Source organism: Dipteris shenzhenensis, chromosome 14, assembly GCF_047967505.1.
Source record: "Dipteris shenzhenensis isolate YYH24624 ecotype China chromosome 14, Dip_SZ_1.0, whole genome shotgun sequence".
In the NCBI taxonomy this organism is placed as follows: Eukaryota; Viridiplantae; Streptophyta; class Polypodiopsida; order Gleicheniales; family Dipteridaceae; genus Dipteris; species Dipteris shenzhenensis.
The window spans coordinates 41,812,694-41,835,506 of record NC_141609.1 but is presented as its reverse complement, the minus strand read 5'-3'; the positions used below and the strand labels follow the sequence as shown (position 1 = coordinate 41,835,506).

At 43.4% G+C, this 22,813-nt stretch overlaps 1 protein-coding gene across 4 annotated transcripts; it reads right to left on the bottom strand.

Annotated features, from left to right (window-relative positions):
* Window positions 1–4,960: 4,960 nt before the first annotated feature.
* Window positions 4,961–14,847, bottom strand: LOC147894640 (uncharacterized). Of its 4 annotated transcripts, none has more exons than XM_087384995.1 (7): window positions 14,390–14,847; window positions 14,104–14,191; window positions 13,947–14,026; window positions 13,761–13,817; window positions 12,720–12,914; window positions 12,564–12,641; window positions 4,961–5,471 (listed from the first exon to the last, which is right to left on the bottom strand). In XM_087384995.1, the coding sequence occupies exons 1-7, from the start codon at window positions 14,489–14,491 to the stop codon at window positions 5,328–5,330; spliced, it is 744 nt and encodes a 247-aa protein (XP_087241121.1). In that variant the 5' UTR covers window positions 14,492–14,847; the 3' UTR covers window positions 4,961–5,327. The 4 variants fall into 4 exon arrangements, with proteins under 4 accessions (XP_087241121.1, XP_087241122.1, XP_087241123.1 ...); XM_087384996.1 differs by having other exon boundaries at window positions 5,075–5,419; XM_087384997.1 differs by lacking the exon at window positions 4,961–5,471 and adding an exon at window positions 5,520–5,719.
* Window positions 14,848–22,813: the final 7,966 nt, after the last annotated feature.

Genomic DNA, 22,813 nt, shown 5'->3' with positions numbered 1-22,813 from the left:
GCTTCACTCATGCATGCTTTTCAATTCTCTAACTTTGTTATTACAAATCGTCTACCTTCATTTCCTCCTTCAATATATATGGCAAGGGGTGTTCCTTACATATATCAACTATAGTTTTTTTTTTTTTGGGGGGGGGGGGGGGAGGGAAAGAGGATTTTATGAACCACTTGGGCTCGATATGCATGACATGCATGTGAGTGTACATTGGGTTTGTGTTTCTACAATACGTAATTGATTATAAATTTGGATGCATGCAAATTTAATTTTCTCCTTGTCAGTTTTAGGAGAGTTTGTGCGGCGTTAAGATTATGGAAAAAATATTAGGGCACGTGTGACCTTAGTTTTACTTAAAAGGGTTTCTGACGGCCTGGTCTTCTAAGAACTATGATTAGTAGAATGCAAGGGGATTTAGAATGCTTATTGAGGGGAAAGGAATGCCCATGGGAGCACAATGTGGGGTGTAGTATTTGGGTTGAAAGACTCATACTTTTATTTTTTGGGCCATCTAAGACATGATCTTCTTCTTTTCACTTGCCTTTTATTTCTCCTCTTTTGTGTGAATAATATTGTCCTTCATTGTTATCTATCCCTTTATCTTCTTCTACTCTCTTGCCTTATGAATTTCTCCTCTTTGAGCGAACACTCTTGTCCTTCTTGGCTATTTTTGCCTTCATGCTTACGATGTATTCAAAAGTGAAAATTCGAAACAGAGTGTAATCCACATATAATTCCTTGGCCTCTCATTTTGTGACCTCTTTGCTAGGTACATAAGGGATATATCCATCTGCACTACCCAAACGATCATTCACCATATTGGACTATAGGCTTGTGACGGCCTTTGGAGCCCCCCATCGATGGTCAGAGTGGAATATACTTGACTTTGTAGTTCTGAAGTATGAATGGATTCAACAATTTGTACAATTAGATCTACGTTTTGGGCAGGTACTATTAAATACAAATGGCATTGGAATCAAATTCTAGTTCTTGAAACCATCCTATTATATGCTCTTAGAACATGCATGTTGAGGGATTTAGAGGACCTTTGGAGGCAATGCTTCTCATGCAATTGACACTTGCCATTTCGAACTTGCCACTTGCCTCTCTCAATCTTGAGATGATGCTTGAAATACTTAAACACACCTACATTAAGAGGTTGTAGTCTTATACAATGTATGCTTAGGCAAGGTTATAATGCCCAACCCCCCTCCCTTTGCCTTCTCCACCACATGCAAATGCACATGGCTAGCATGTCCATCCATGATGAGCAAGTGCCTATATGGGAGAGAAACCATTAGGTGCAACCACATAGAAACATCTAACTCATAGTCCACGCTTTTTTTTGCACACACATTTAGGGCACCCTCTTTGCCCTGCGCAACATACTTATGAATTCCTCATTTCTTTCGAAAAGGTAGAATGCTAGTTGCATTAACACAATAAAAAATGGTGATCTGCTCTTTAGTGTTAGGTTCAATGAATACACACATTGCGTCCCCACCTTGTAAACACTTGCAATCTCACATCCTTGCATCTCGATCTTGTCAACATTCTAGATATCAATCAATACACATTGCCCCACCTTGCGTGTGTTACGTGTTGATCAATATACACATTGAGTCAGGTGTTACATGCTAGCAACACACATGGAGCCCCCACCTTACAAGCAAGTGCATTCTCACATCCTTGCATCTCCATCTTGTCAACGTTGTAGATGGTCATCTCAAGGATCATTATGTTTGTTGTACATCAATTCCGAATTGTGGTGGAATGTCCTCATTACTTTGAGGCACATGTTCATAGCCTAGACTTGTCTAGTCCCCCGACAACATGAAATTTGAGGTGAGTGTGCCTCTTGCAAAATGAATCCCATTAGCTCTTACAGAGGATTCCATTTGTGAATGGGGCATTCTTTGTCTAGCATATCTCTAAAATTTTCAGTCTCAACTCCTTCGAGCTAATGCCATGGCCAAACTCTTGCATCAAAACCTACTGTATGAGCCCCTATCACGCATGTGTGCATGGCAATACATATTATACAGAGAGATGTAGCATGATGGGAGATTTGATGAGTAGGACCAAAACCTTTGCTTATCCTCAACGCGACTTGTGGTCCTCTAGTTAATATTAGTTGAAAAACACATGTCCATCCATGCCACTATAATCCTTCATAAAGTTTACAAGTGGATAGATAATGGTTGGAAGAAGGCAAGTCTCATAAGCTTCAAAAGTGTGGAGGTTGGTGAGCAACATGTGGATTGTTTGCATGGGACCCTTTCACATGGTGGTGGTTTATACATATGGTGCCCGAGAGTCTTGCTTAATCCCCGCTACCTCTATGGATGGAGACTCGCGCTATCTTCGATGGCTGGTGGCCTTAATCTCCTATAGATTCTACGGACTTGTGTGCTTGGTGGCATTTAGTTACTCTCTACTTAATGGCTTAGTGTTGAGGTTGTTTAGTTAGAGTTCTCAACTCGCTTTCCAAAACTTGTAGCTCTAAAGGTTAGATCCTCCAACAAGCAAGATCCTGCTTGAAGTTTCATGTCGTTCATCACATGCAATAACAGTTTAGAGTAGTTCTAGGGTACTACCGTTTCATGTCGATATGGATTCTCTTTCAAATTCCATTCAGATATTCCTCTTAAAGTGTTAGTAGTCATGTGTAAAATGCAATCTACAATCTTCAATAATCTCGTCTCATGCTTTTCCATGCAAAATACAAATTATTTGACCTTCATTGTACCAATGGAAAATAGAGACTTAACAATCTTCCAATGTGCTTTCCATTCAGTAATATACATGCATGCAAGTAGCAAAACATCACTCTAGGCTATGCCATATTAGCTTATGTACAATCTTCTCAACTACATAGCTCTTCCTTGCCTACATCTCTTCAATTAACTTATTAGTAGGCTTGCCATTTATTTAACCCAATGAACTTCATCTTCCACACACTATATATGAGAAGTATGCAATTCACCTATGCCATATTAGCTTCTGTACAGTCTTCTCAACTACATAGCTCTTCCTTGCCTCTATCTCTTCAATTAAGTTATTAGTAGGCTTGCCATTTATTTAAACCAATGAACTTCATCTTCCACACACACTATATGAGAAGTATGCAATTCAACGTTTATGCATGCAAAACACTCCCCATACATGCTATAGGAATTTATGCAAAGCGCTTACATGAGTGGGCCTTGCACTCACATAAACCAACTCTCATAAGGAGATCCCAACCAGTAGGTCGCTTCACTTAGTTGGAATGGAAAGGTCAAAACAGTTGTGACACATGGCAAAGGAGGCACTCGCCCTCCAATGGCAACTCGGTATAGATGCCTAAGAAGAGGCTCCATCCCATCCTCCCCCCACCCCCCTCTAGTGCACAGCATGCATCCTCCTTTTCTCCTATCCATCCACTTTTTATGAGCAAATATCTTGCTTTGCTTCTCTCTCCTTCCCAACCTATCCATCATCCTCGTACTCATTTTTCCATCAATTTAGTCTCATACTAGATTATACTCTACTTTCTCCATGACCATTGATGTCCGTATCCATCTATATAACCTAATAATCTGTAAGTCTGTTCCATCATTTAGACAACCACTTCCATCCACTTTGAAATCACTGTTATCATCTATCCAAAAATCACAATTTGCTGCTCCTACATCTATATATCTAAATCAATCCAGGAACATGCCCAAACTCATCCTCTAAAACACAACACATACTGCAGTTTCCATCTCATGACAGTCACAAGGTTGAAAACCATAAACTCCATCATGCATAGCATAGACCATAGTATAAACATATGCCCACACATATACATATCTACACACCCCACGTACTTGCTTCCATCTACACAAAGATCTTCATACTAAGTTTTTGCCGACACTAGAGATCAAGGGCAGACTCACCCATGACAAAGGCTAGCACTAAAGGAGAAGGCTAGTCCCTACATCTCTCTGATCTACACATTTCTCTCGCGCACACAGAAGCCGTCATCCCCTGGGCACTATCATTTCTCAAATCCACCTGCACACCATTGCCACTTTCCTTCTCCCTCTAGTGCTATGGCCTGCTTCCATCCATGCTGCCCCTTGCAGCTTTTAAGCCCTATTTCACTAAAGCCTATCCACAAACAAGAAGCTCTTAAACACCTTCCCCCACCCAGGTTGCAACCTCATCAGGCTCCATATGATGACATGTCCTTATCCTCAGATTCTGGCCCATCCTATTTGCTAAGCCTGTCTCACAACGGACAGGAGGGTTAAGGGTGGGGGAACCACCCACAAAAAAAGGTTCCCAAAATCTTCTGCTTCATTCCATATACCAAGCAGGATACATAGATAAAAACTACTACTCAGTACTAGGAACCATCTCCACGGCCAACCGTCTCCACTGCCAAAAAAAAGGATACATAGAGACACACACTTAGGTACATGGAGAGAGAGTACTGCTTTAAACAAGTTGAATGACTTTTTTCATTCAAACGGCCTGCCCTATGGGTGAAATAGTAAGTTGGGAGTCCACCAATAGTTGGGAGAGGAAAAGTAGGGAGTGAAATAGTAAGCTGGGACTTGGAAAGAAAAAGAGCGAGAAAAAGGTGGAGATCACGTGGAAATACGGGGCGGGGATAAAAAAGGATTGGAAATTAGTTTCGCTTCTCCAAGCTGGGGCCGCCATCAATTAGGCTTCCCTGTGAGATGTGGCAGGCCAAAAAGAGAACGTGATCTTTGCAATTACGATTTTCCCTCACAATGTCACTATTCTTGAATTGGTCTTTAGCCATGTGTTTTTTCACAATGAAAACTTTTTTAGCAAACTTCAAGAGTTCAGAAGCTTAAGGGAAATTGTGTTTTAAGCTGGCATTGGCATTCAAGCTCAATTGCCCTTCCTTACTACCTTAACAAATTGCTATTATCCTCAAGCTCAAGTACCTTCACAAAGGAGAGAGTCATGAATCAATTTGAATTGAGCTCAAGTACCTTCACGGAGGAGCCATTCTCTTTAAAGTACAATCCATCAGTAGACTAATTTGCCACAAAAGTACATCAGCTACACAAAGCCTCAATTTGTAAATATCAACTTGAATTCTCGAACTACTATAATTACATCCTCTCACCTCGCTATGTAAACTAAAGCCCACCCTGCCTGAGATTCACAACTCAAAGACCATGGTAGAGGGTTCTTACAAAGCCAACAGAGTTATCTGAGCCCATAGAAATAATAACTTAGAATGAGCAATACACAGATAAAGTTGGGGGATACAGTTTGTGCATTCCCCACCGCAAACTTGTTCCAAACAAATTGCACACTCCGCTAAATTACAGGTGCACAATGAAATGCATCCTCCTCCTGATATCGTATAACTTTCCGAAATAGTACAGGTCTTTGTTTATGAATCTGAAAAAGAAGCCTGCATATTTCACAAACATGAAACAGGGATAACAGCCAGAACATGAATCAGCCTGCACTTTGCAATAAGCAAAGGAATCAGAAAGATGGTAAGAACCAAGCACGAAAGAAGAAAAGCAAAGTCTCATACAGGATAAAGAACACTACATCCTGGTGTAGAAATACCTTGACGACTTACATATCAGTTCACTAACATACCTTGACCACTTACATTGCAGTTCTCTAACATTGAAGGCAACAATACCCTTCAAGCTTGCTTGATTCAATAGCTACTGCTAGTACTTCACATCCATGTGCAAGCCTGTTTCAGTTTACTGGACTGGAAGACTCAGCCACGACAATGCTTACAAACCATCGTGTCTCCAGACAAAACTAAAAGTATGCTCAGACTCATCACATGAAAACTGAACCAGAAGTGCAATCTGTTTCTCACGATATTGAACTGACAAAGGTTACAAACCATCAACTTCATCATAGGAAGCAGGGAATAAGATACAACATCAGCCTGACAGCAAGTGGGTATGTACAATTGTGTGAGCATGTGTTCTCTCACACAGACACACAAATCACAAGAGAGACACGTAACATAAAAGTGTTGATATTGGACCTAAAGAGATTGAGGCCAGACTCGATCACAAGAAATGGCCTAGCTCTTGCCTAGAAGTGCTGATACAAAATAGACTTACTGGGCCAGCGATGCAGATACACACAAATCTATAACAGACTACTATTTTCCATTAAGAACAGGCAGTCTTTTGGTATTGCAAGAGATAGGCCACAATGGCACATCTGTAAAGGCTAAGCATATCGCAGCAAAATCTGTTTTTACAAAAATTGCTAAACTTGGTTATGGACATGAGGGATCTACATAAAATTATTTGCAAAAACCGAGTAGGTTGGCAAAGAATCTAGTGTACAATGCCAGCTCAAGCATATTAAATTCAGCATCGCTTAAGCAAAGAAAGACGAGGTGAACTGGTCTCAGATATGCTAACTTGTCACACAAGAGACCTGAGAAATTTTGCAGCAAAATGACCAAGCATGCACCAAAAAGCAGCTAGGATAGTCCTCGTAGACATTTTTCTCATCATTCTCAGTTACTTACAAATCTAAGGCCGTAATCTTGCCTTAGATTTTGTGTACAGGATTATTTGAGGTTTCATGCTCCCAAAATAGGACACTTGCCTTCCTGCTGACAGGCAGCCATGAGAGACTCAATACTTACAAGCAAAGCTCAATTCTTTAACTTGACATTTTCGAATCATGATTCATGGGCCATGGCAAGCGTGTGTTGCTAGTGTGGACAGATGTCAAGGGCTATATGGGCAGATGGGAAAGATTCTGCAAACCAAGGGAACTTGCATCCTCTCTCAGAAATGTAGGCAGCTTACTGTGTAAGAAGCTCACATCACTCTCTCACTACCGGTGCCCATACTAACTGCTGGGTGTGGGAGCAAGAATGCTAGCAGAGAGAGAGAGAGAGAGAGAGAGAGAGAGAGAGAGAGAGAGAAAGAAAGAAATTTTATTAAAGTCTTCGGGAGACCGTAAAGGTCTATGAGACTAAAGATAACTAGTACAATGAGCATAACGGTGGCGGTCTCAAAACGGTCCGCCCAACCGTTTCTTCAAAAAAGTTATGAAGGACGGTGTGTCTAGTCCTGGTGCAAAAAATGTGTATCTATCTCCAGATGATACAAAAAAATGGCACAAAAAAAAAAGGAGCAAAAGGGGGGAGATACAAATATATATATATGCATGTGGTGATCGTCAGAGGCCAATCATAGAGGGCCCGTCAAATGGGAGGTCGAAAAAACCCTGCGATGGATGATTGGCCTCTGACGTCACGCTGCCTAGTCGAGCTCGGTCGTCGGGGGCGGCGAGAGGCCCTATGTTGAAGAATGAGAGCGACAGTGATCCCAATAGGGCGTGCTGAGAGCATAGAAGGGATGTCATGGACCCGGATGTGTGAGTCTATCCGCTGGCGTAGCTGTTGTGGCTTTGGCTCTCACTCACGTCCGCGTCATCGGCTAGACTAAGGAGAGGTATCCTGTGACTGGAAGAAATCAATGATGGGTCGCTGAGTGTCCTCACACTGTGTGGGCTGCGCATGCTGTCGTGCCCGGAGGGATGCATCTCGGTGGCGGGTCATCTCATGTAAGAAAGCGACTAGGCACCGCTGGTCCAAGAACTGCAGCATGCGTGTGAGGGGGCCGAATCCGTCGCGGAATAGGCAGTGGTACCGGCCTCGGATGGCATAATAGATAGGACATCTGAAAGCAAAGTGCTCCTCCGACTCGATCTCCTGTAGGTCGCAAAGTGGGCAGATGCGGTTCTCTCGTGGGATACCCTCTGTGCGTCCACTCTCGATCCATAATCGGTGTGACGAAACCCTAAACTGGCTGAGTGAAATCCGGAGCGCATGCGGTAGATGAATCTATGTATAGCCCGGGGGCATGATGAAACCCTCCTGTGAGATCTGGAGGCAGTGTCGGCGATAGCAATCGAGCTTCACAGGAAGCTCGGGATGAAGAAACCAAGTCCTCCAGGTGTGAAGCTGGAGCAGGTCCTCTCGGATGATCTGGTTGACCTCCTGGTCAGTGGGGGAGAAAGGGGATGGTGGAGCGTCGAGGCTATATTGAAAAGGAGGCAACCGGTCCATGTCGAGGCCCAGTTGGGTGAACCAACTGGAAAGGCCTCTATACCAACATCGCTGGTCCCCATCAGCGGATAAGGCCATAGAGGAGGATAGGGCTAGCCAGGGTAGGCGGAAGCGACCGTCAGAAGAGGAGCTGAAGTCCCTGACCCTGTGTAGATAAGTGATAGCCTGGAAGGCCGCCTCAAGTTGTACTGGTGAGGCGCCGAATTCTGCTAAGATGATCTAATGAGGTACCGATGGTTTGTTGCGGATCATCCGAGCAAACATCAGTATCTGTAGGCGCTCGACGCGTGTCCACTCTGTGTCTGAAAGGTCGACCCCCCACCATGGGCTGCCGTACATACCTGCTGGGCGGACCAAGGAATAAAAAAGAAGAGACTTGGTCCGCGGGTCTTGAAAGTGAGAGTGGTAGCACTGTTGCTCCAGTCTGGCAAGAGCGGCATAGCCTCGACTGATCCTGGCCTGCATGGCCGGGCGCATCGTGAAGATCGGGCCTAAGAATACAACGCCCAGGTATGTATAAGACTCGACTATCTCAACAGGGTCGCCGGCGAAGAGGAACTGCTCTCAGTGCATAGTGGGTCGGGAGGTGTTGAAGATCATGACCTTGGTTTTCCCAAGGTTCACCTTCAAGTCGTGGGTATCACAGAAGATCTGAAGTCCATCCAGGTGTCGCTGAAGACCAGAAGCAGAGGAGGATAGTAGTACTACATCGTCTGCGTATAAGAGAATCTGGATGATAGCCTCCGCAAGAGAGCAGCTTGCACCTCCGAGTGTCCTAATGGTGGTCTCGAGCTCGTCGATGTAGAGGCCAAATAGAGTCGATGACAAGGGACATCCTTGTTTGACCCCTATAGTGCTCGTGATCTCTGTGGTCCAGCTGGTACCAATCCTGACCCGGCCTGTCACCCTCTCATGGAGAGTTACTACCGCCCATATAACCTCCGAGTCGTAACCTAACTCTTGCAAGCGTCTGACAAGGCGGGCCTGAGGAACAATGTCGAATGCCTTGCAGAAATCCACAAAGCAACAGTATACTCTCTGTCTCCTGTGTCTGGCCTCCTCAATGATCCCTCGAAGTGTAAAAATGTGATCGTAAGTCGAGTGATCCGTCCTGAAACCGGCCCGTCCAGATGCCCTGAGGCCTCGTATCTCTGCGCGAGTGCTGACCTCACCATCTAACACTGATGCATAGATCTTGGACATAACATGTCCAATCATGATGGTCCTATAATTCCCTGGATCCATGGGATCTCCTGCTTTGTGGATGGGTGTGATAGTGTTCAGGGTCCAAGCTCTAGGGAATCCGTGGCAGACAGCTTCATTGAACAACGTTGCCAGGATAGGGGCTAGAGTTTTGATACCATAGGTGACAAACTCTGTGCATGGGCCCTCATGATACTTGGCTCGGCCGTTGTGAAGCTTGTGCGCTGCGTGGGTGACTCCCTCGGTTGTGAAAAGGGTGCAAGATGTGGGGCGGGGGGTGGCGGAGAGGTCAAGAGGGGGCTGATCAGGGATATCATAGAGTGTGCGTGCGTAGGAGTGCCAGAGGGAAGTGTCTGTGAGGGGGGTAGGGGATCGGCGTTCTAGAAATTTCCTCCAGAAATCCTTGGAGTTGCTACTGAACAGGATGTTTAGTAGCGTATCCTCATTCTGGTGCAGGAAGGCTAGCTTCTTGCGACGGACTAGGCGGCGATATTCCCGGGTGAGGTGTGGGTCAGCCCTAGCATTTCGCTGGGTCGTGAGTCGGAGTGTGGGGCGTAAGGCTTTACGTTCGTCATCATACCAGCTATTACAAGGGGTGGAGCCAACGGGTGGGGGGCGGGTAGACCGAGTAGTGTAAGGAAAGATGTGGCGGGCTGCATTGTGGAGAGAGTGGGTGATGAGGGCGGCTCGGTGATCTAGAGAGGGTATGGTGTCTATGTGTCTGAGGAGAGAGGCTAGGTGGGCTGAGTAGTCAGGTGAGAGGTTATGATCAAAGTGTATATCATGATAAGTGGTGTAGTGCGGAGTGTGGCTGGAAGGGGCTCGAGGCATGAGGAGATGAAAGAAAAGGTAAGTGTGGTCGGCTCCTGGGGATAAGGGTGCGGTACGGAAGTCAGTGATCTGTGAGGCTAAAGCAAGAGATCCCAAAATGTAGTCGACGACACTGGCTCCTCCGCCATGTGGGAAACATGTGAAACCAGAGGAGGTGGGCCACCGATCTAGTCCATTGTAGATGACCAGATCATGTATACGTCCAAGATCCAAAAGAGCCTGCCCATATGCAGTAATGGGGGCTCGACTGTTGGCCGAGGAGCGGGGGAAGCCCGAGTCCTCTATGTCCATCTCAGGTAATAGGACCGGATCTGAGTGGAAATCCAGGAGGGATGTCTGATGTGTGCCTGTCCGTGCGTTGAAATCCCCAACTAGGAGGACCTCTCCGCGTCTAGCAAACTCCACAATGTCTGGGTGGAGATCTAAATAGGGGGATACCCCCGTATCCTCGCGTAGCACCCGTGCAAAGTGTGATGTCTCAAGGGGGGAAGTAGCAGACTGCAATAAAAAGGTCGCATGTGGAAGGGCGTCGTAAGCGGAGCCATAGGTAACGGGCGTGAACATCCCGTCTGACCACGGATATCAGACTAATGAGTGCTGAACGGAAGAGTACTGCAACTCCGCCTGAGCCTCGGACCCCCCCAATATCTCTGGTCTCCTCAATAGACTGGATATCCATAAGATATATTGCACAACTGTTGCCTAAATAGGCCGACCAGACTAAAGACGGTGGACTAGATCTGAACCCTGGCCGACGAGCCTGGCCCGAACTAGTCAGGAGCACATCTGATTGCCACATGCCAGCAGCTGACTGGATGCCGCCTTCTGCTGTCCTGCCCGACCTGTTCTGGGCCTGTCACATCTCTGCTGCTGTCACATGGCTGCCTCGCTGATGGCTCCTGGAACTGCTGCGTCTGCCTTTTGCTGCTGTGGCTGCCACACAGGCAGCTGAGTCATGCCATGGGCTATGACAGTAAGGATGCCAAATTGACTACCAGATGGTAGACTGCTAAGGAGTGTTCCTTACTGCACAGTGCACAGCAGTGACTAGAGGATGCCTTGGTCCGTTGCAGGAGCCTTTGCAGGAGTTTAGCCTTCCAGATAGCGAGAGACATGTAGTATCAGGTGGGAAACATTTGGCCACTGCTCCTGTCCCTTGCAGCAGGCTGCTTTTGAGTTCTCCCAATGTACATACAACTATAAAGGAGCAATTTGAATTGAATGCACATTCATGCACATGATTAAGTAAAAATTTGGAGACACTCGATTGTGTATACTCTAGAGTCTACGCTTACAAGCAAAAGAAATTTAACTTTAGTACCTTCATCCAGAGTAGAAGTATCATCAGTGGACTTGAGTCTTGAGTTTCCCCCCTTAACGGAGGTCTACAGACTGAGGACCAGATGGCAGACACTATATATTCTCTCAATAGTTGTCTTTACTTCTGTTATTCTCGATCTTGAATTCCTCAGTCCAATGATGGACGTTTTATAGCTAGTAGTTTTACTTTTGCATTCAATGGTCAGACCATTCAGTGTGCTTAGTCTTCAGCTACTGTTAAAACACAATGCCCCGTACTGCTATTGTTTTTTTCTCCAAGTTTGGACGACTTTTGGATTTGCTAAGCAATTTAGCAATGTGTCTACTCGGTTCTTCGAGGTTCATAGCCCAGGTACTTTTGGTTTGCTTGTGCTAGTCTTTCAAAATTTTAACAAATGGATGTGATAGAGTTTGGCAATCGACACATCACACACCTCATATCACATGTATGATCATTACATTACAATGTTTTTGCTATCGAAAATCATTGGAAGGAATCTTATTTGTGATATGTAAGTTCCTGCATGAGACACAACTCGATCACTAACTGTAATGCATGCAATTTCCCATTAAAGTGACAAAAACACCCCTTTTTTTCAAAATTTGGAACGTGCTTGAAACAAAAGTTTCATTTCATGCAACTAATAACTATAATCCATCCAGCCACCATTTTCCCTTGTTGCACATCATTCAACCTGAGCTGAACGCTTGCACTACATAACCCGATCACAGCCTCTTCAAACTCCTTTTTTTTCTGACAATAGAAGTCAGAGTATGACTGATATAACCTCTATGGATTGCATATGTAGCTATGGCAGGGTACCGTTTGTGTAAGAAAATGCTTGTGTGCGCCCCAGGATGCCCCAAAGGAAATCAGATCAATCCCATTTCAACTCAGTAGCAAATTAAAATTTGACTAGGAGAGCACTTCCCTACAGGTGGCAGGTCTACACAGTTTGTCACATGAACCCTCAGGCTCAAACTTGCATAAGAGTGCACACAAAGGCATGCCAGGGTTCCTAACACTTTGAAATAGTATGAGACTTAAATATAGGTGATCATTAGTTACTTTTCATTGACAATATTCCTGCAAGAAGACCTCATAGTCAAACACAAATGTGAGAAGCTTTACCTCAAAATGCCCAGACTTGTGCTTCCTGGTAAACTTTTGCTTTCCTTTACGTGCTCCGCTTGATGAAGCTCCATTAGACTGAGATAGAGCAGACAATAAGTACATAATTAACATGACCTTCGCAAAGTTGGTAAGGTGAATCTGAGAAGTACTCACTCCGACACAAAAGCCAGTTGCCTGGAAGCTTCCAAGTTTGGCAGTGTGGTAAAGGTGCTCTTCTTGTAAGGTTCTTTTGGAAGAAGAGTGGTCTGACGATGAAGCCCTCTGATCGCGGACTTGATTGAAAATGTCTCCATCAAAGATATTCATAAAAAGGTCTCTTAGTTCCCCAAGACTCTCACATCTACTTCTCTGCATATGCCAGCCATCTTCAACAATTAATCTCAAATTCTCTCAGATGCAAAAATGAAATCTCAATTGAGTACAAGGAATCTCATGCCATAACAGCAATTCTAGGGGATAATATAGCCACAAGTAATCTCTTTGAGATATCCCAAAAGGTGTGAGAAACGATCGATCCTGCGCAAATGATCAATAGCAGAGTTACACATGAAAAGAGTATCACTATGTGAATGTAGAATATAGCAACTAACTGAGCTAAAGGGCTTCTTCTCGTGAAGGTGGCAGTGGGCGCAAGTGCGCGCGCACACACAAAACACACACATACAAAGGGGGGGGGGGAGAGATGTATGTACATACACGCACACTTAAAAATGTGAGTACGTACGTACGTACGTATTTGCATACATATGAGAGTACAGAGTATTTGGAAGGAAGAAATATTCAGTTATAGAGGGAGAGAGAGAGAGAGAGAGAGAACCCAAAACGGGGGCGCGGGGGGAAACAAGAACCGTCCACTAGGTGTAAATTCACAACTGTTCTTGGTCGTTCACATCTGTTCTCTGAGGAAGATGTAGCCACTACAACTAACATACTACTTCGGCGCAGGAGAAAAAATGCGGGCTTGAATAAAAATTTGTAGGAAGTGATTTCTTTAGGTTTGACGCTCAAGCCCATTGTTTTGAGAATGTATTCGAAACCGAAACCAAAACACGCAACTAAATTATCAAACTTGACTTTTCCTGCAACCCATGGATAGATACAGAGCCCGCGGTGGGATGCGCCTTCAGAAAAAACATCCGTACCCATGCCGTAAAGGGCGAGGGCGATGATGTACGTAGACAAGAGCCAACCAACCTGTGATTGAGTTTTCCTCGTAACTTCCGCGAGCTCTTGGATAAAATCCTTCATTCCCTGAATAGCAACGGAAGCATAATACGACCTTGATGTGAACAGCGACTCTTAAACTCTCCGAAGGCCACAGAAAAGGAAGGATACCTACAAACTATCAGAAGCAGCATCAGCCGGCAAGCAGAAACTTACGTAATCTGCATTTTCGAGTGTCTCGTCTGCTTCATACAGTCCAGCGTCGTACCAGCACCTTTTGTTGTCATCCGAGAGTACTGAAAAACGAGCAAATTAGAAGCGAGATTCAGCTTCATGGAACATGGACATTTCTCTGAGGAAATGACTCCCGTACCCATGTATGCCTCGTGTATGGCCTGAAACTTGAGCTTCGCCTCAGCAAGTGCTAAATCTCCAGCAGAACATTTGTCGGGATGCCATTTCTACCCATGATACAAAATTGTCACGCTTGTTCAGTCACATTTTCCAAACCTAAACAATCTGCCGGAGCATTCGAGCTCTCAAGGAGTCCCTTCTTGTGCGTGCTAGGTTTTGTTTTTTTTTGTATGTGTGTATGTGTGTGTGTGTGTGTGTGTGTGTGTCTGTGTTGTATTTCTCACAAGCGCAGAGCAGAAATGTACCATGGCCAATTTTTTATACGCGTTTCGGACCTCCGAAGCAGAACAGCTCTTTTGCACACCGAGGACGGTATACAAATCGACATCCGTCTTTTTTCCTTCCATCAAGAGCAGAGTCAGGTCAGTCGTTCGAAGTGACCGAATACTGTACAGTGAGGAAAGGAGCGAGCTGCAGGACAGGAATTTTCGACAAATTGGAAGAGGGGAAGATTTGGAGTCGGAAGCAATGAGATCTCAGAAGGGAAGACGACGAAGGGAGTGTATATTCCACAAACTGATGCAACTATGGACGGATGAAACTGCGGAGGAGACGGCAAGAAGGGAAATCAGAGGCAGAGAAAGAGAGGGAAGGGAAAAGGATGGTGCGAGTGGGATGGAGAAGAGCAGAGGGTAGGAGAGCAGGAATTAGGAAAGGGGATGGAGAGAGACGACGCCATAGCCGCAACGTTCGGAGCTTTACTCGTTGGAGGGAGAGGCTATCGTAATCGTACAACCAATCACAAAGCACGTGCTCGTCCTACTGCGCCGCTGTATTCTGGGCAAGCGTCTGTTCCTGCCATGATCTGCTACTGCCAGGTAAACTCTCACGTCATTTGGTAGAGTTGTCCTCCAATCCCGGAAAAAGCTGCATGCATTCAGCTTCTCCAAATAGAAGGAGAGTCACATGCTCCGTCTTCTCGGTATCCAGACACGACGGAAACTTCAAGCGGGAACATCCCAATTGCAGTGCATCGATGCAGGTCTCACGTTGAAGAACGAATGAAAGTCTAAGGTTTTCCAGCTTTTCGTGGAGGTGAGAGTCGATTGGCAGCTCAGACGTCGAAGAACGAATTAAAATCGAAGGTTTGGTAGCTTTTCGTGGACGTAAGAAGCCGTGAATGCTATGAAGGGGAGAGGCCACCTATTTTGTTGGGTTATCCCTGCTTTTCCGTTCGGAGGTGTCCATGAATGGGTGGATCGAGCTGCCAGCGCTGTTGGATCTCTCGTTATGGTATTCTGTGTTTGTGCCATTCATCTATTGGTAGAACCTTGCACTTGCCAGCAAACATCGACCTGGATTTGCGAAGAGCTACTCGAAGATCGTCTCGACAAGCACAGATATAACAGGGAGTGCCTCGCTTACGAATTGTCAGTCCATACACCTTGTTCTACAGTCGTTACGTTGCCTCGAAATCGACTTTTGATCTTCAAAAATCTGTTCCGTATCCTTGCGATGGCCTTGGAGCCAGTCATCCCTTCAGAATCCATGGACAGTGATAGCATCAAGTTTGAAGAGGGTAGTTTGTCTTTGAATTTCATCTTCTACTTCAGATAAACATTTCAATGCAGAGTCTGATATCTGTTTCTGTTTCCTTCCTTGCAGAATTCGAAAAGTACTTGGAATCTGGTAACATACCCGTTGGCGAAGTGGCGAAGAAAAAGTGGAAAATAGAATTGGTGGGATTCGTCGTACGCGTGTAGTTAGAAGGCAGTAATCTTAGCAATCTCGTGCAATTATATATGGTATTTAGCTTACAAATTTCTTTGCGATTGTGCAGGTGGAGAATTATTGGTTGAAGTCAAGTAGGAAGTACAGGATCCTGATTTTCGGATGAGTGATGTGCTAGACGAAGCAAGCTTGATTGCAGTGAAAGAAGAAGTCGACGACAATCTGCTTGCAGACAAGGAAGAATTCGACAGTTCCCAATTCTGCATCAAGGATTCCGAAGACAAACAAAAATAGGTTGAGCGACGTTATGCAAGAAACTCATGACAGTGGTGAGTTGGTAGATTCTCGTATTACCAAAGCGCAGAGGGATTCCTACGTGTTGAGAGACTAGCCAATTTAAAAAAGTCATGTAGATTATAAGAGAACGCTGTGCAGGAAGCTTACACTGTGGAATTCGTCTTTGATTGAGCTCCATTTCTTCGTCTTTGATTGAGCTCCATTTCTTCGTCTTTGATTGGAATTCGCCGCATCGTCTCAATTTCTTTGCTTGACACCACAGTCGTGATTTCATTCAACTGAATGTAGTGCCCTTCTGCGATCCTGCTGCAATGGCTAAACGAATGGAAATCTGGTTGGGGAAGCGTCCGGTTAACGAAGGTGCTCGCTTCACAGGCAATCAAACTATACAAGGTATTTATTTTTCGTAGCTACGTTGTAAATGTTGCTGCAGCCCTTCGCATTTTACAAGCTTCGCCTACGTGCTTTGCCTTTTAATTCAAATCTTTACCACAGCTTCCCCTACCTACTTTCGTCCACTACACCTTGTCAATGGGATTGGAGCTCACACATGGTAGAAAAGACGAGCAAACATTAAAGAGATCGTTTCAGAGTGCTATAAAATTTGCCTATGAAGAAGGTCCTAGACCTTTCGTCGCTCTTAACTATCATGTTGTCTTTGACGTAGATTCAGTATGCATGTCTTTTCTCTGTACTCGAGAAGTCGGCAGGGTCAAGACTATGGTGTAGTCGTCCTTACGATGCATACAAGCTAAACGATTAAAAGCTCCCCTCAGCAGCTTAGTAAGGAAGATACGCCGTCTCTTGATGGGACGACTATCGCCCAAAATACCAGTCCACAATAGCTCGACGTCTTGTAGTGGCTCTACTAGCATTCTTTGCATAATCTGCTGCAGTTATCTTATCTGCCCATCATCTCGGGATACACGCCATTGTTCTACCGAGATACAAGCCATTGTTCTAATAACAGAGAAGATAGGAAAAGACGTTTGTGAGAAATGTACAGGAAGATTCAGTTTTGCAAGAGATCAAAACAAATGAGTCGTCTGGTTCAACTCTTTGTTCTTCACGGTTCCGTCGCAGTGTCTTATTCTTTAAATATTCTTTATGGCTAGTAATTGTTTGCGTTTCACCTGCAGGCTACTTCTCTAAAAATCGTCGTTTATCTGCATACTGTACCACGCACAACGGTTGTTGTCATGTGCTAACAATTTTGTAATCGTTCAAGATGTCCGTTATCGTTGCCAAAGTTTAGTATCCAGTGGTTGTCACAGCCTAAAGCAGTCATAGCTTTTTGTAGTTTTGATATGATGTACTGCTGCTTCCAACTTTTATGAAATACAGGAAATATTTGAATATCAATTTCTTTAAGTTCTCTTACATGCAATGCTTGCAACATTAAATTTTGTTTTCAGTTCTGATTATTATGTGGTGGAATTATTTCTCTTCTTATGTTGGTTACTTCTTTTATCCCATCTTAAAAGTATATGAATTATTTCAAACGTTTTTAAATTTTTGCATCATACAATTTCAAAACAATTATCTCGATAGTAGAGTTTCACAGCAGCTTCTCACAATTTTTTTTTTTGGGCCCATTTTCAGCATCAAAAAGGCCATGCATGAAAGTAGACACGCACGATGACATAACTTCAAGCCCACCAATCAGAGAAAGGGTATCCAATACACCTCCTCTACATAGTAGGCAATCTAGTGCTGGTCCCATCGTGCCTTTAGGTGAGAACTTTGTTGCCGAAGGAAACTCACTTCCCATACTATCCGTAGACCTTCTATCTGAGTTCATACGACACTGTTTTGCCTTTGAGTGCAAGCTGTTAGCTAAGCATGGCACATTCAGAGCACACAATCCAAATTACCCTATATGCATTCGTGCTGATTTAACTAACTGCTGCAACTGTGACACCGTAACCCTCGTTGTTCCTCATGCATTTTGAACATAGAGCAATCGTAAGTTCATTGAACTACTTCTGCTTGTTCATTGGCACTTGTGTATTCTTTGTTGCTACATTCCTCTTGAAGACAATAGTCCTGCTTTACTAAACTAATATAGTTTCTTTGAATAGTTGGCCTTTGTAAATGAACATAGGAGTGTTCAAGCACAGCTTATTCAAGAATTCCGCGATAATGGCATAGCTATGCACACTCTAAGAAACGTCTCATACATGCATGCTCGTGATTCATTATGTGTCTTTGACTTCACGATATTGGGAGATGTTGCCGAAGGCAATCAAAGGGAGGAACTACAGCAAGTGTTTATCAACCAAGTCTCTGGATATGGTCGAAGGGTAATATTTGATTTGATGTTTCTAAACCAGGTCCATGGTATTTTACATTTCACTACTTTAAATGGCCAGCTAGTGGACTATGTTTGCTCTATATGCTCTGGAAGCCGTGTGAGTAGGGATCCAGCCAGGCCTTTTTGCTTCACATGTGATTCGCCACATGAAGTTTTATGCACAGCATCTCTGAGGGGCAAAATCCTTATGGAAGATGGCTCGAACATTGCAGTACAAATCAGAGGCTCGCATGTTGATGATGTCCTATCTCTGGAAGTTCCATTCATAGCCCTCTATGACGACAACATCGTGCGCGTCCGATCAATGCTTCTAGAGCTGAAGCCCATTGGCTACTTCACCATAAATAGTTTTGGACACATCATAGCTTTTGATGTTGAGTGACTGCTTTGAAAACAACTTCATGCTTTCAGTTTGCTAGCTTTGACTGTGTGGAGGAGCCGCTCACCCCCATTTTGTTTAATTGCTTGACATCTTGTACACATTGATTCTAACATCAACAACCTTGTCAGAGTCTCCGTGGTTCCTCTTTAGTAGAGTTCTGCGTGATCTGCAACCCAACTCAATAACGCGACATGATGTTGCCTTTCTAGTTACTACTGCATCATCTTCTCGTTCTATACTTCATGGTTCGCTTGTCCATTTCTCACAAAAACTTCAAATTCAATTTGAAGTGCTTCTAGCTAATGATACAAAACTAGTGACACTTTTTAAGGTTGGGGCATCACCAATGATGAAGTTCCATGTACTCTTACTTGATGAAATAGTGTCTCCTACAACAATCTATCCTCTCTTTAACAAAAGCAGCAAAAGAAAGTATGTCGTATGGACAGCCGAAGATGAAGAACGTTTAAACCAATTAGTGCATGCTTCCATACGAAACTCAGCAAAGGACATAGGTTTGAAGTTCTTATGAATGTCTACAATGTCCACTCATTCTCTTGCTGCAATAATTAATAAAATCTACAAGGTCAAAAATAATCTAGCACCTTCGTATGCAGCCAACACAGATCTTGAACACTGTCCAATGAAAAGGAAAAAAAAAGTGTTAGTATCAGATCAACAACCAAAGACTAAACAATTACTCATAGAAGGGAGAGAAACTACAAAGAAACTGAGGCAAAGACATTCTGTAAATGAACTATATAATAATAAACTTAAGGACACCCCCAAATATATATCATGTGCATGCTATAACACACTAACTTTCAAAAGAAAATTGACGTCATTGACAAGTAAAAAAATTGAATTGCTACAGTTGCATCATATCATCCTGTAAGCAAGTATCGACAACAAGCACTGTTTGTGTAGCCTTTGTTCAAAGCAAATTAGAAGACAACAAGTTCCAACATTTAATAGTGCAAGCATGTGCATGTCCCTGTGAACTCATTATGTATCATTACTAAACAACATTGAAGCCCGCCTTATATCAATCAGAATACCATTCTTGCGAATATGAGAGCTATCATATGAGGGGCAATATGGAATGCAAGGAAGTATTGTAAATGTCTTTGTGGATGTTGAAAGGGCACAAACAATTTTGCCACGTTTTATTGATGACACCGCAACAGTCATGGTTTCATTAAAGCGGAAGTTAGAGTACAATCACAACTACCTATGTGGGCTAGTATGCCCATCATTGACAATGCATGCACTAAATGAGCTATAAAAGACACCGTTGTACAAGAAAAACAACGTAACATTAAACTCAAGTTGGTTTCAACACACTGTTGGCCTGCAAAAGAATTGCAGTTAGAGACCATGTAGATGAAGCTGGCATAGATGTCGACACAAACACTATGGTCCACGGAATTTACACAAGCCAAGTAATTGATTTTGAAGATAAGGTCATCAACATTGCGCCTTCTGAGGGTTACTCTCCACTAGGCTTTTTCATTTTTTGGCCAACCCAGAAAATATAATATTCCGACAAGCACATCGTATCAAACCATTGCACAATGGGAATTAAAAAATATTGATCGTAGATTTGCTCTATCGATCGAAAACTTGTTCTTTAAAGCAATGAAAATAATGACAAAAGAAGTACTGTCATCTACATGGGTGAGAATGCAAAAAGGAAAGCTAAAAGGGAGGACTCTATCTGTTAAAGATGCAATTGCCAACACAAACATTGAGAGAATGTTGCAATCAAACATCGAGTACAAAGACTTCGTGTGCTTGCGAACATCAATGGACTACAAAAATAAGTTGAAGAAAAACCTCTTCGCAATGATACGTCAGTTGGGTGCGTCAACTTTCTGCGTCACACTGTCAGCAGTAGAAAGGTTGTGGGATCCATTAGTAGGGTGCCTAAAGACACTACATAATCCCATGTCAACATTACAAAACTAGCACAGTTGCACGACTTAATACGCTTAGACGCTGTGAGACGACAGCACGATACTATGTCCATCGGTTTGAAGCACTGAAGAAACTTCTTCAAAAGGATGACACAATCATCGATGAGGTGATGGACTACTTCTTCGCAACAGAGTTTCAAAATAGAGGAAGCCAACATGACCATGGATTGTTATGGATAAGTGATGCACCATCTTTAACCGATTCTACGATGGGAGAAGTCATAAAGCTCATAGATTCCTATATAACAATTGATATTACATTGCTGGTCTTCTAGAGAGAGAAATCTAGAAACACATGCATAGAAAGGGCTGTCTAAATAGAAATAAGCTATGTCGTTTTGGATTTCCAAAGCCACCAATGAGAGAAACAAATATCTTACTACCTCTCACCAAAGACGATAATGATGTTCAACACATGGCCAACTTCAAAAAAATTAGGAAGGCTCTATAAGAACCGAACACATTAGACCTAAACTTCGAAGCATTTTTGCAACAACTCAGACTCACTGAGAATGAATATGTACACGCACTACGCTGTAAAATAACACAGCCAACAGTGTACTTACGCCGCCACCCCAAAGACATTTACACAAACAACTTCAATCCATGGATTTCAACACTGTGGAATGCAAATACTGATGTCCAATTTATACTCAACCCACATGGAGGTGCATCGTATTGTACATCGTACATGGCAAAACTTGACAAGGCTACAACCACTGCAGCAGTGAACGATGCCCTCCTCACACAATCCATTGAAATGGGAAATCCTGCCAATGAAAGAGTACGTCGGATGGGAAACACAATCCTTAACACACAACACATTAGTGCACAACAGGCAGTTTACATTGCACTTTCCCTACCACTTACAAGTAGCACTAGAGAGTTCACATACATTAACACAAGTGAATCCAATGAATGCACTCTGCTGCTAAAACGACGAAAACTTCTAGAGAAAATGAGTCCAGATGACACCAAGGTATTTTGCGATAACATTATCACAAAGTATAAGAACAAATAGCACAGCATGTCCGAAATATACTTGGCAGAATTTTGTAGCAACTACAAAACTACTACACAAAAAACAACCCAAAAAAAAAGAGAGAGGATCATACGCTTCAACAACTACAATCAAAATAAGGACCCCGAAAATCACTATAGAGAACTTGGTTTGTTGTACCTTCCATTCATATCAAAAGAACACCAGCCAAGAAAACCATATGGTAACTGGCATGACTTGTACATAGTAAACAAGGCAACAATAGAAAATAACAAGGCAAAGTTTAACAAAACCATACTACCACTAAATGAAAGAATCAAACCAAGCATTGAATCAGATACATCATCATCATCGACAATATAGCAAACAATACCACAACATTATGATCTAGCAATAGATATGCAAATACCACAGAAGAAGAAAACAAATGCTACAACAATGTGCAAAACATACAAAATAATGAAAAACAATGACTACCATGAGCTATACCAAAAACTAAACCCCGAACAACGTTTACTCATTGACGATATTGCCCTAAAGAAAAGAACCAAGCCAACAGAACCAATCAAACTACTCCTTTCAGGGAACGCAGGAATGGGGAAAACATATGTGTACTACTGCTCCTATATAAATGCTACTTCAACGCTACTTCAACACTACACACGTAAAAAAACAAACAACGTAGACAAACCCAGAGCCCTATTACTAGCATACACAGGCAAGGCAACATATAACATTGGAGGTTTTACAATACATTCTGCACTTCATCTACCCTTACTAATAACAAAGTATACAAGCTTATCTCCAAAGAAACTACAAGAACTAGCGACACTATATGTAGAGCTAGAACTACTAGTCATTGATGAGATTTCATTGGTAGGGCAAAACACGTTCATGGCGATAGACATGCGCATGCGTGAAATCAAACACAACCATTCAGAACCATTTGGAGGGGTGCACATCATCTTCTGTGGCAACCTTTGCCAAGCAAGCCCAACCAAAGACAGCTGGATCTTCATGCAAAAAGCA

Excerpts from the sequence above, each read along its gene's own strand:
- LOC147894640 (XM_087384995.1), bottom strand. The coding sequence starts at position 14,491 with ATGGAAGGAAAAAAGACGGATGTCGATTTGTATACCGTCCTCGGTGTG. Across the intron at positions 14,027-14,103 it reads CATACACGAGGCATACATGG|TACTCTCGGATGACAACAAA; the intron begins GTACGGGAGTCA and ends CTCGTTTTTCAG. Across the intron at positions 12,915-13,760 it reads CGAGGAAAACTCAATCACAG|AGAAGTAGATGTGAGAGTCT; the intron begins GTTGGTTGGCTC and ends TGGCATATGCAG.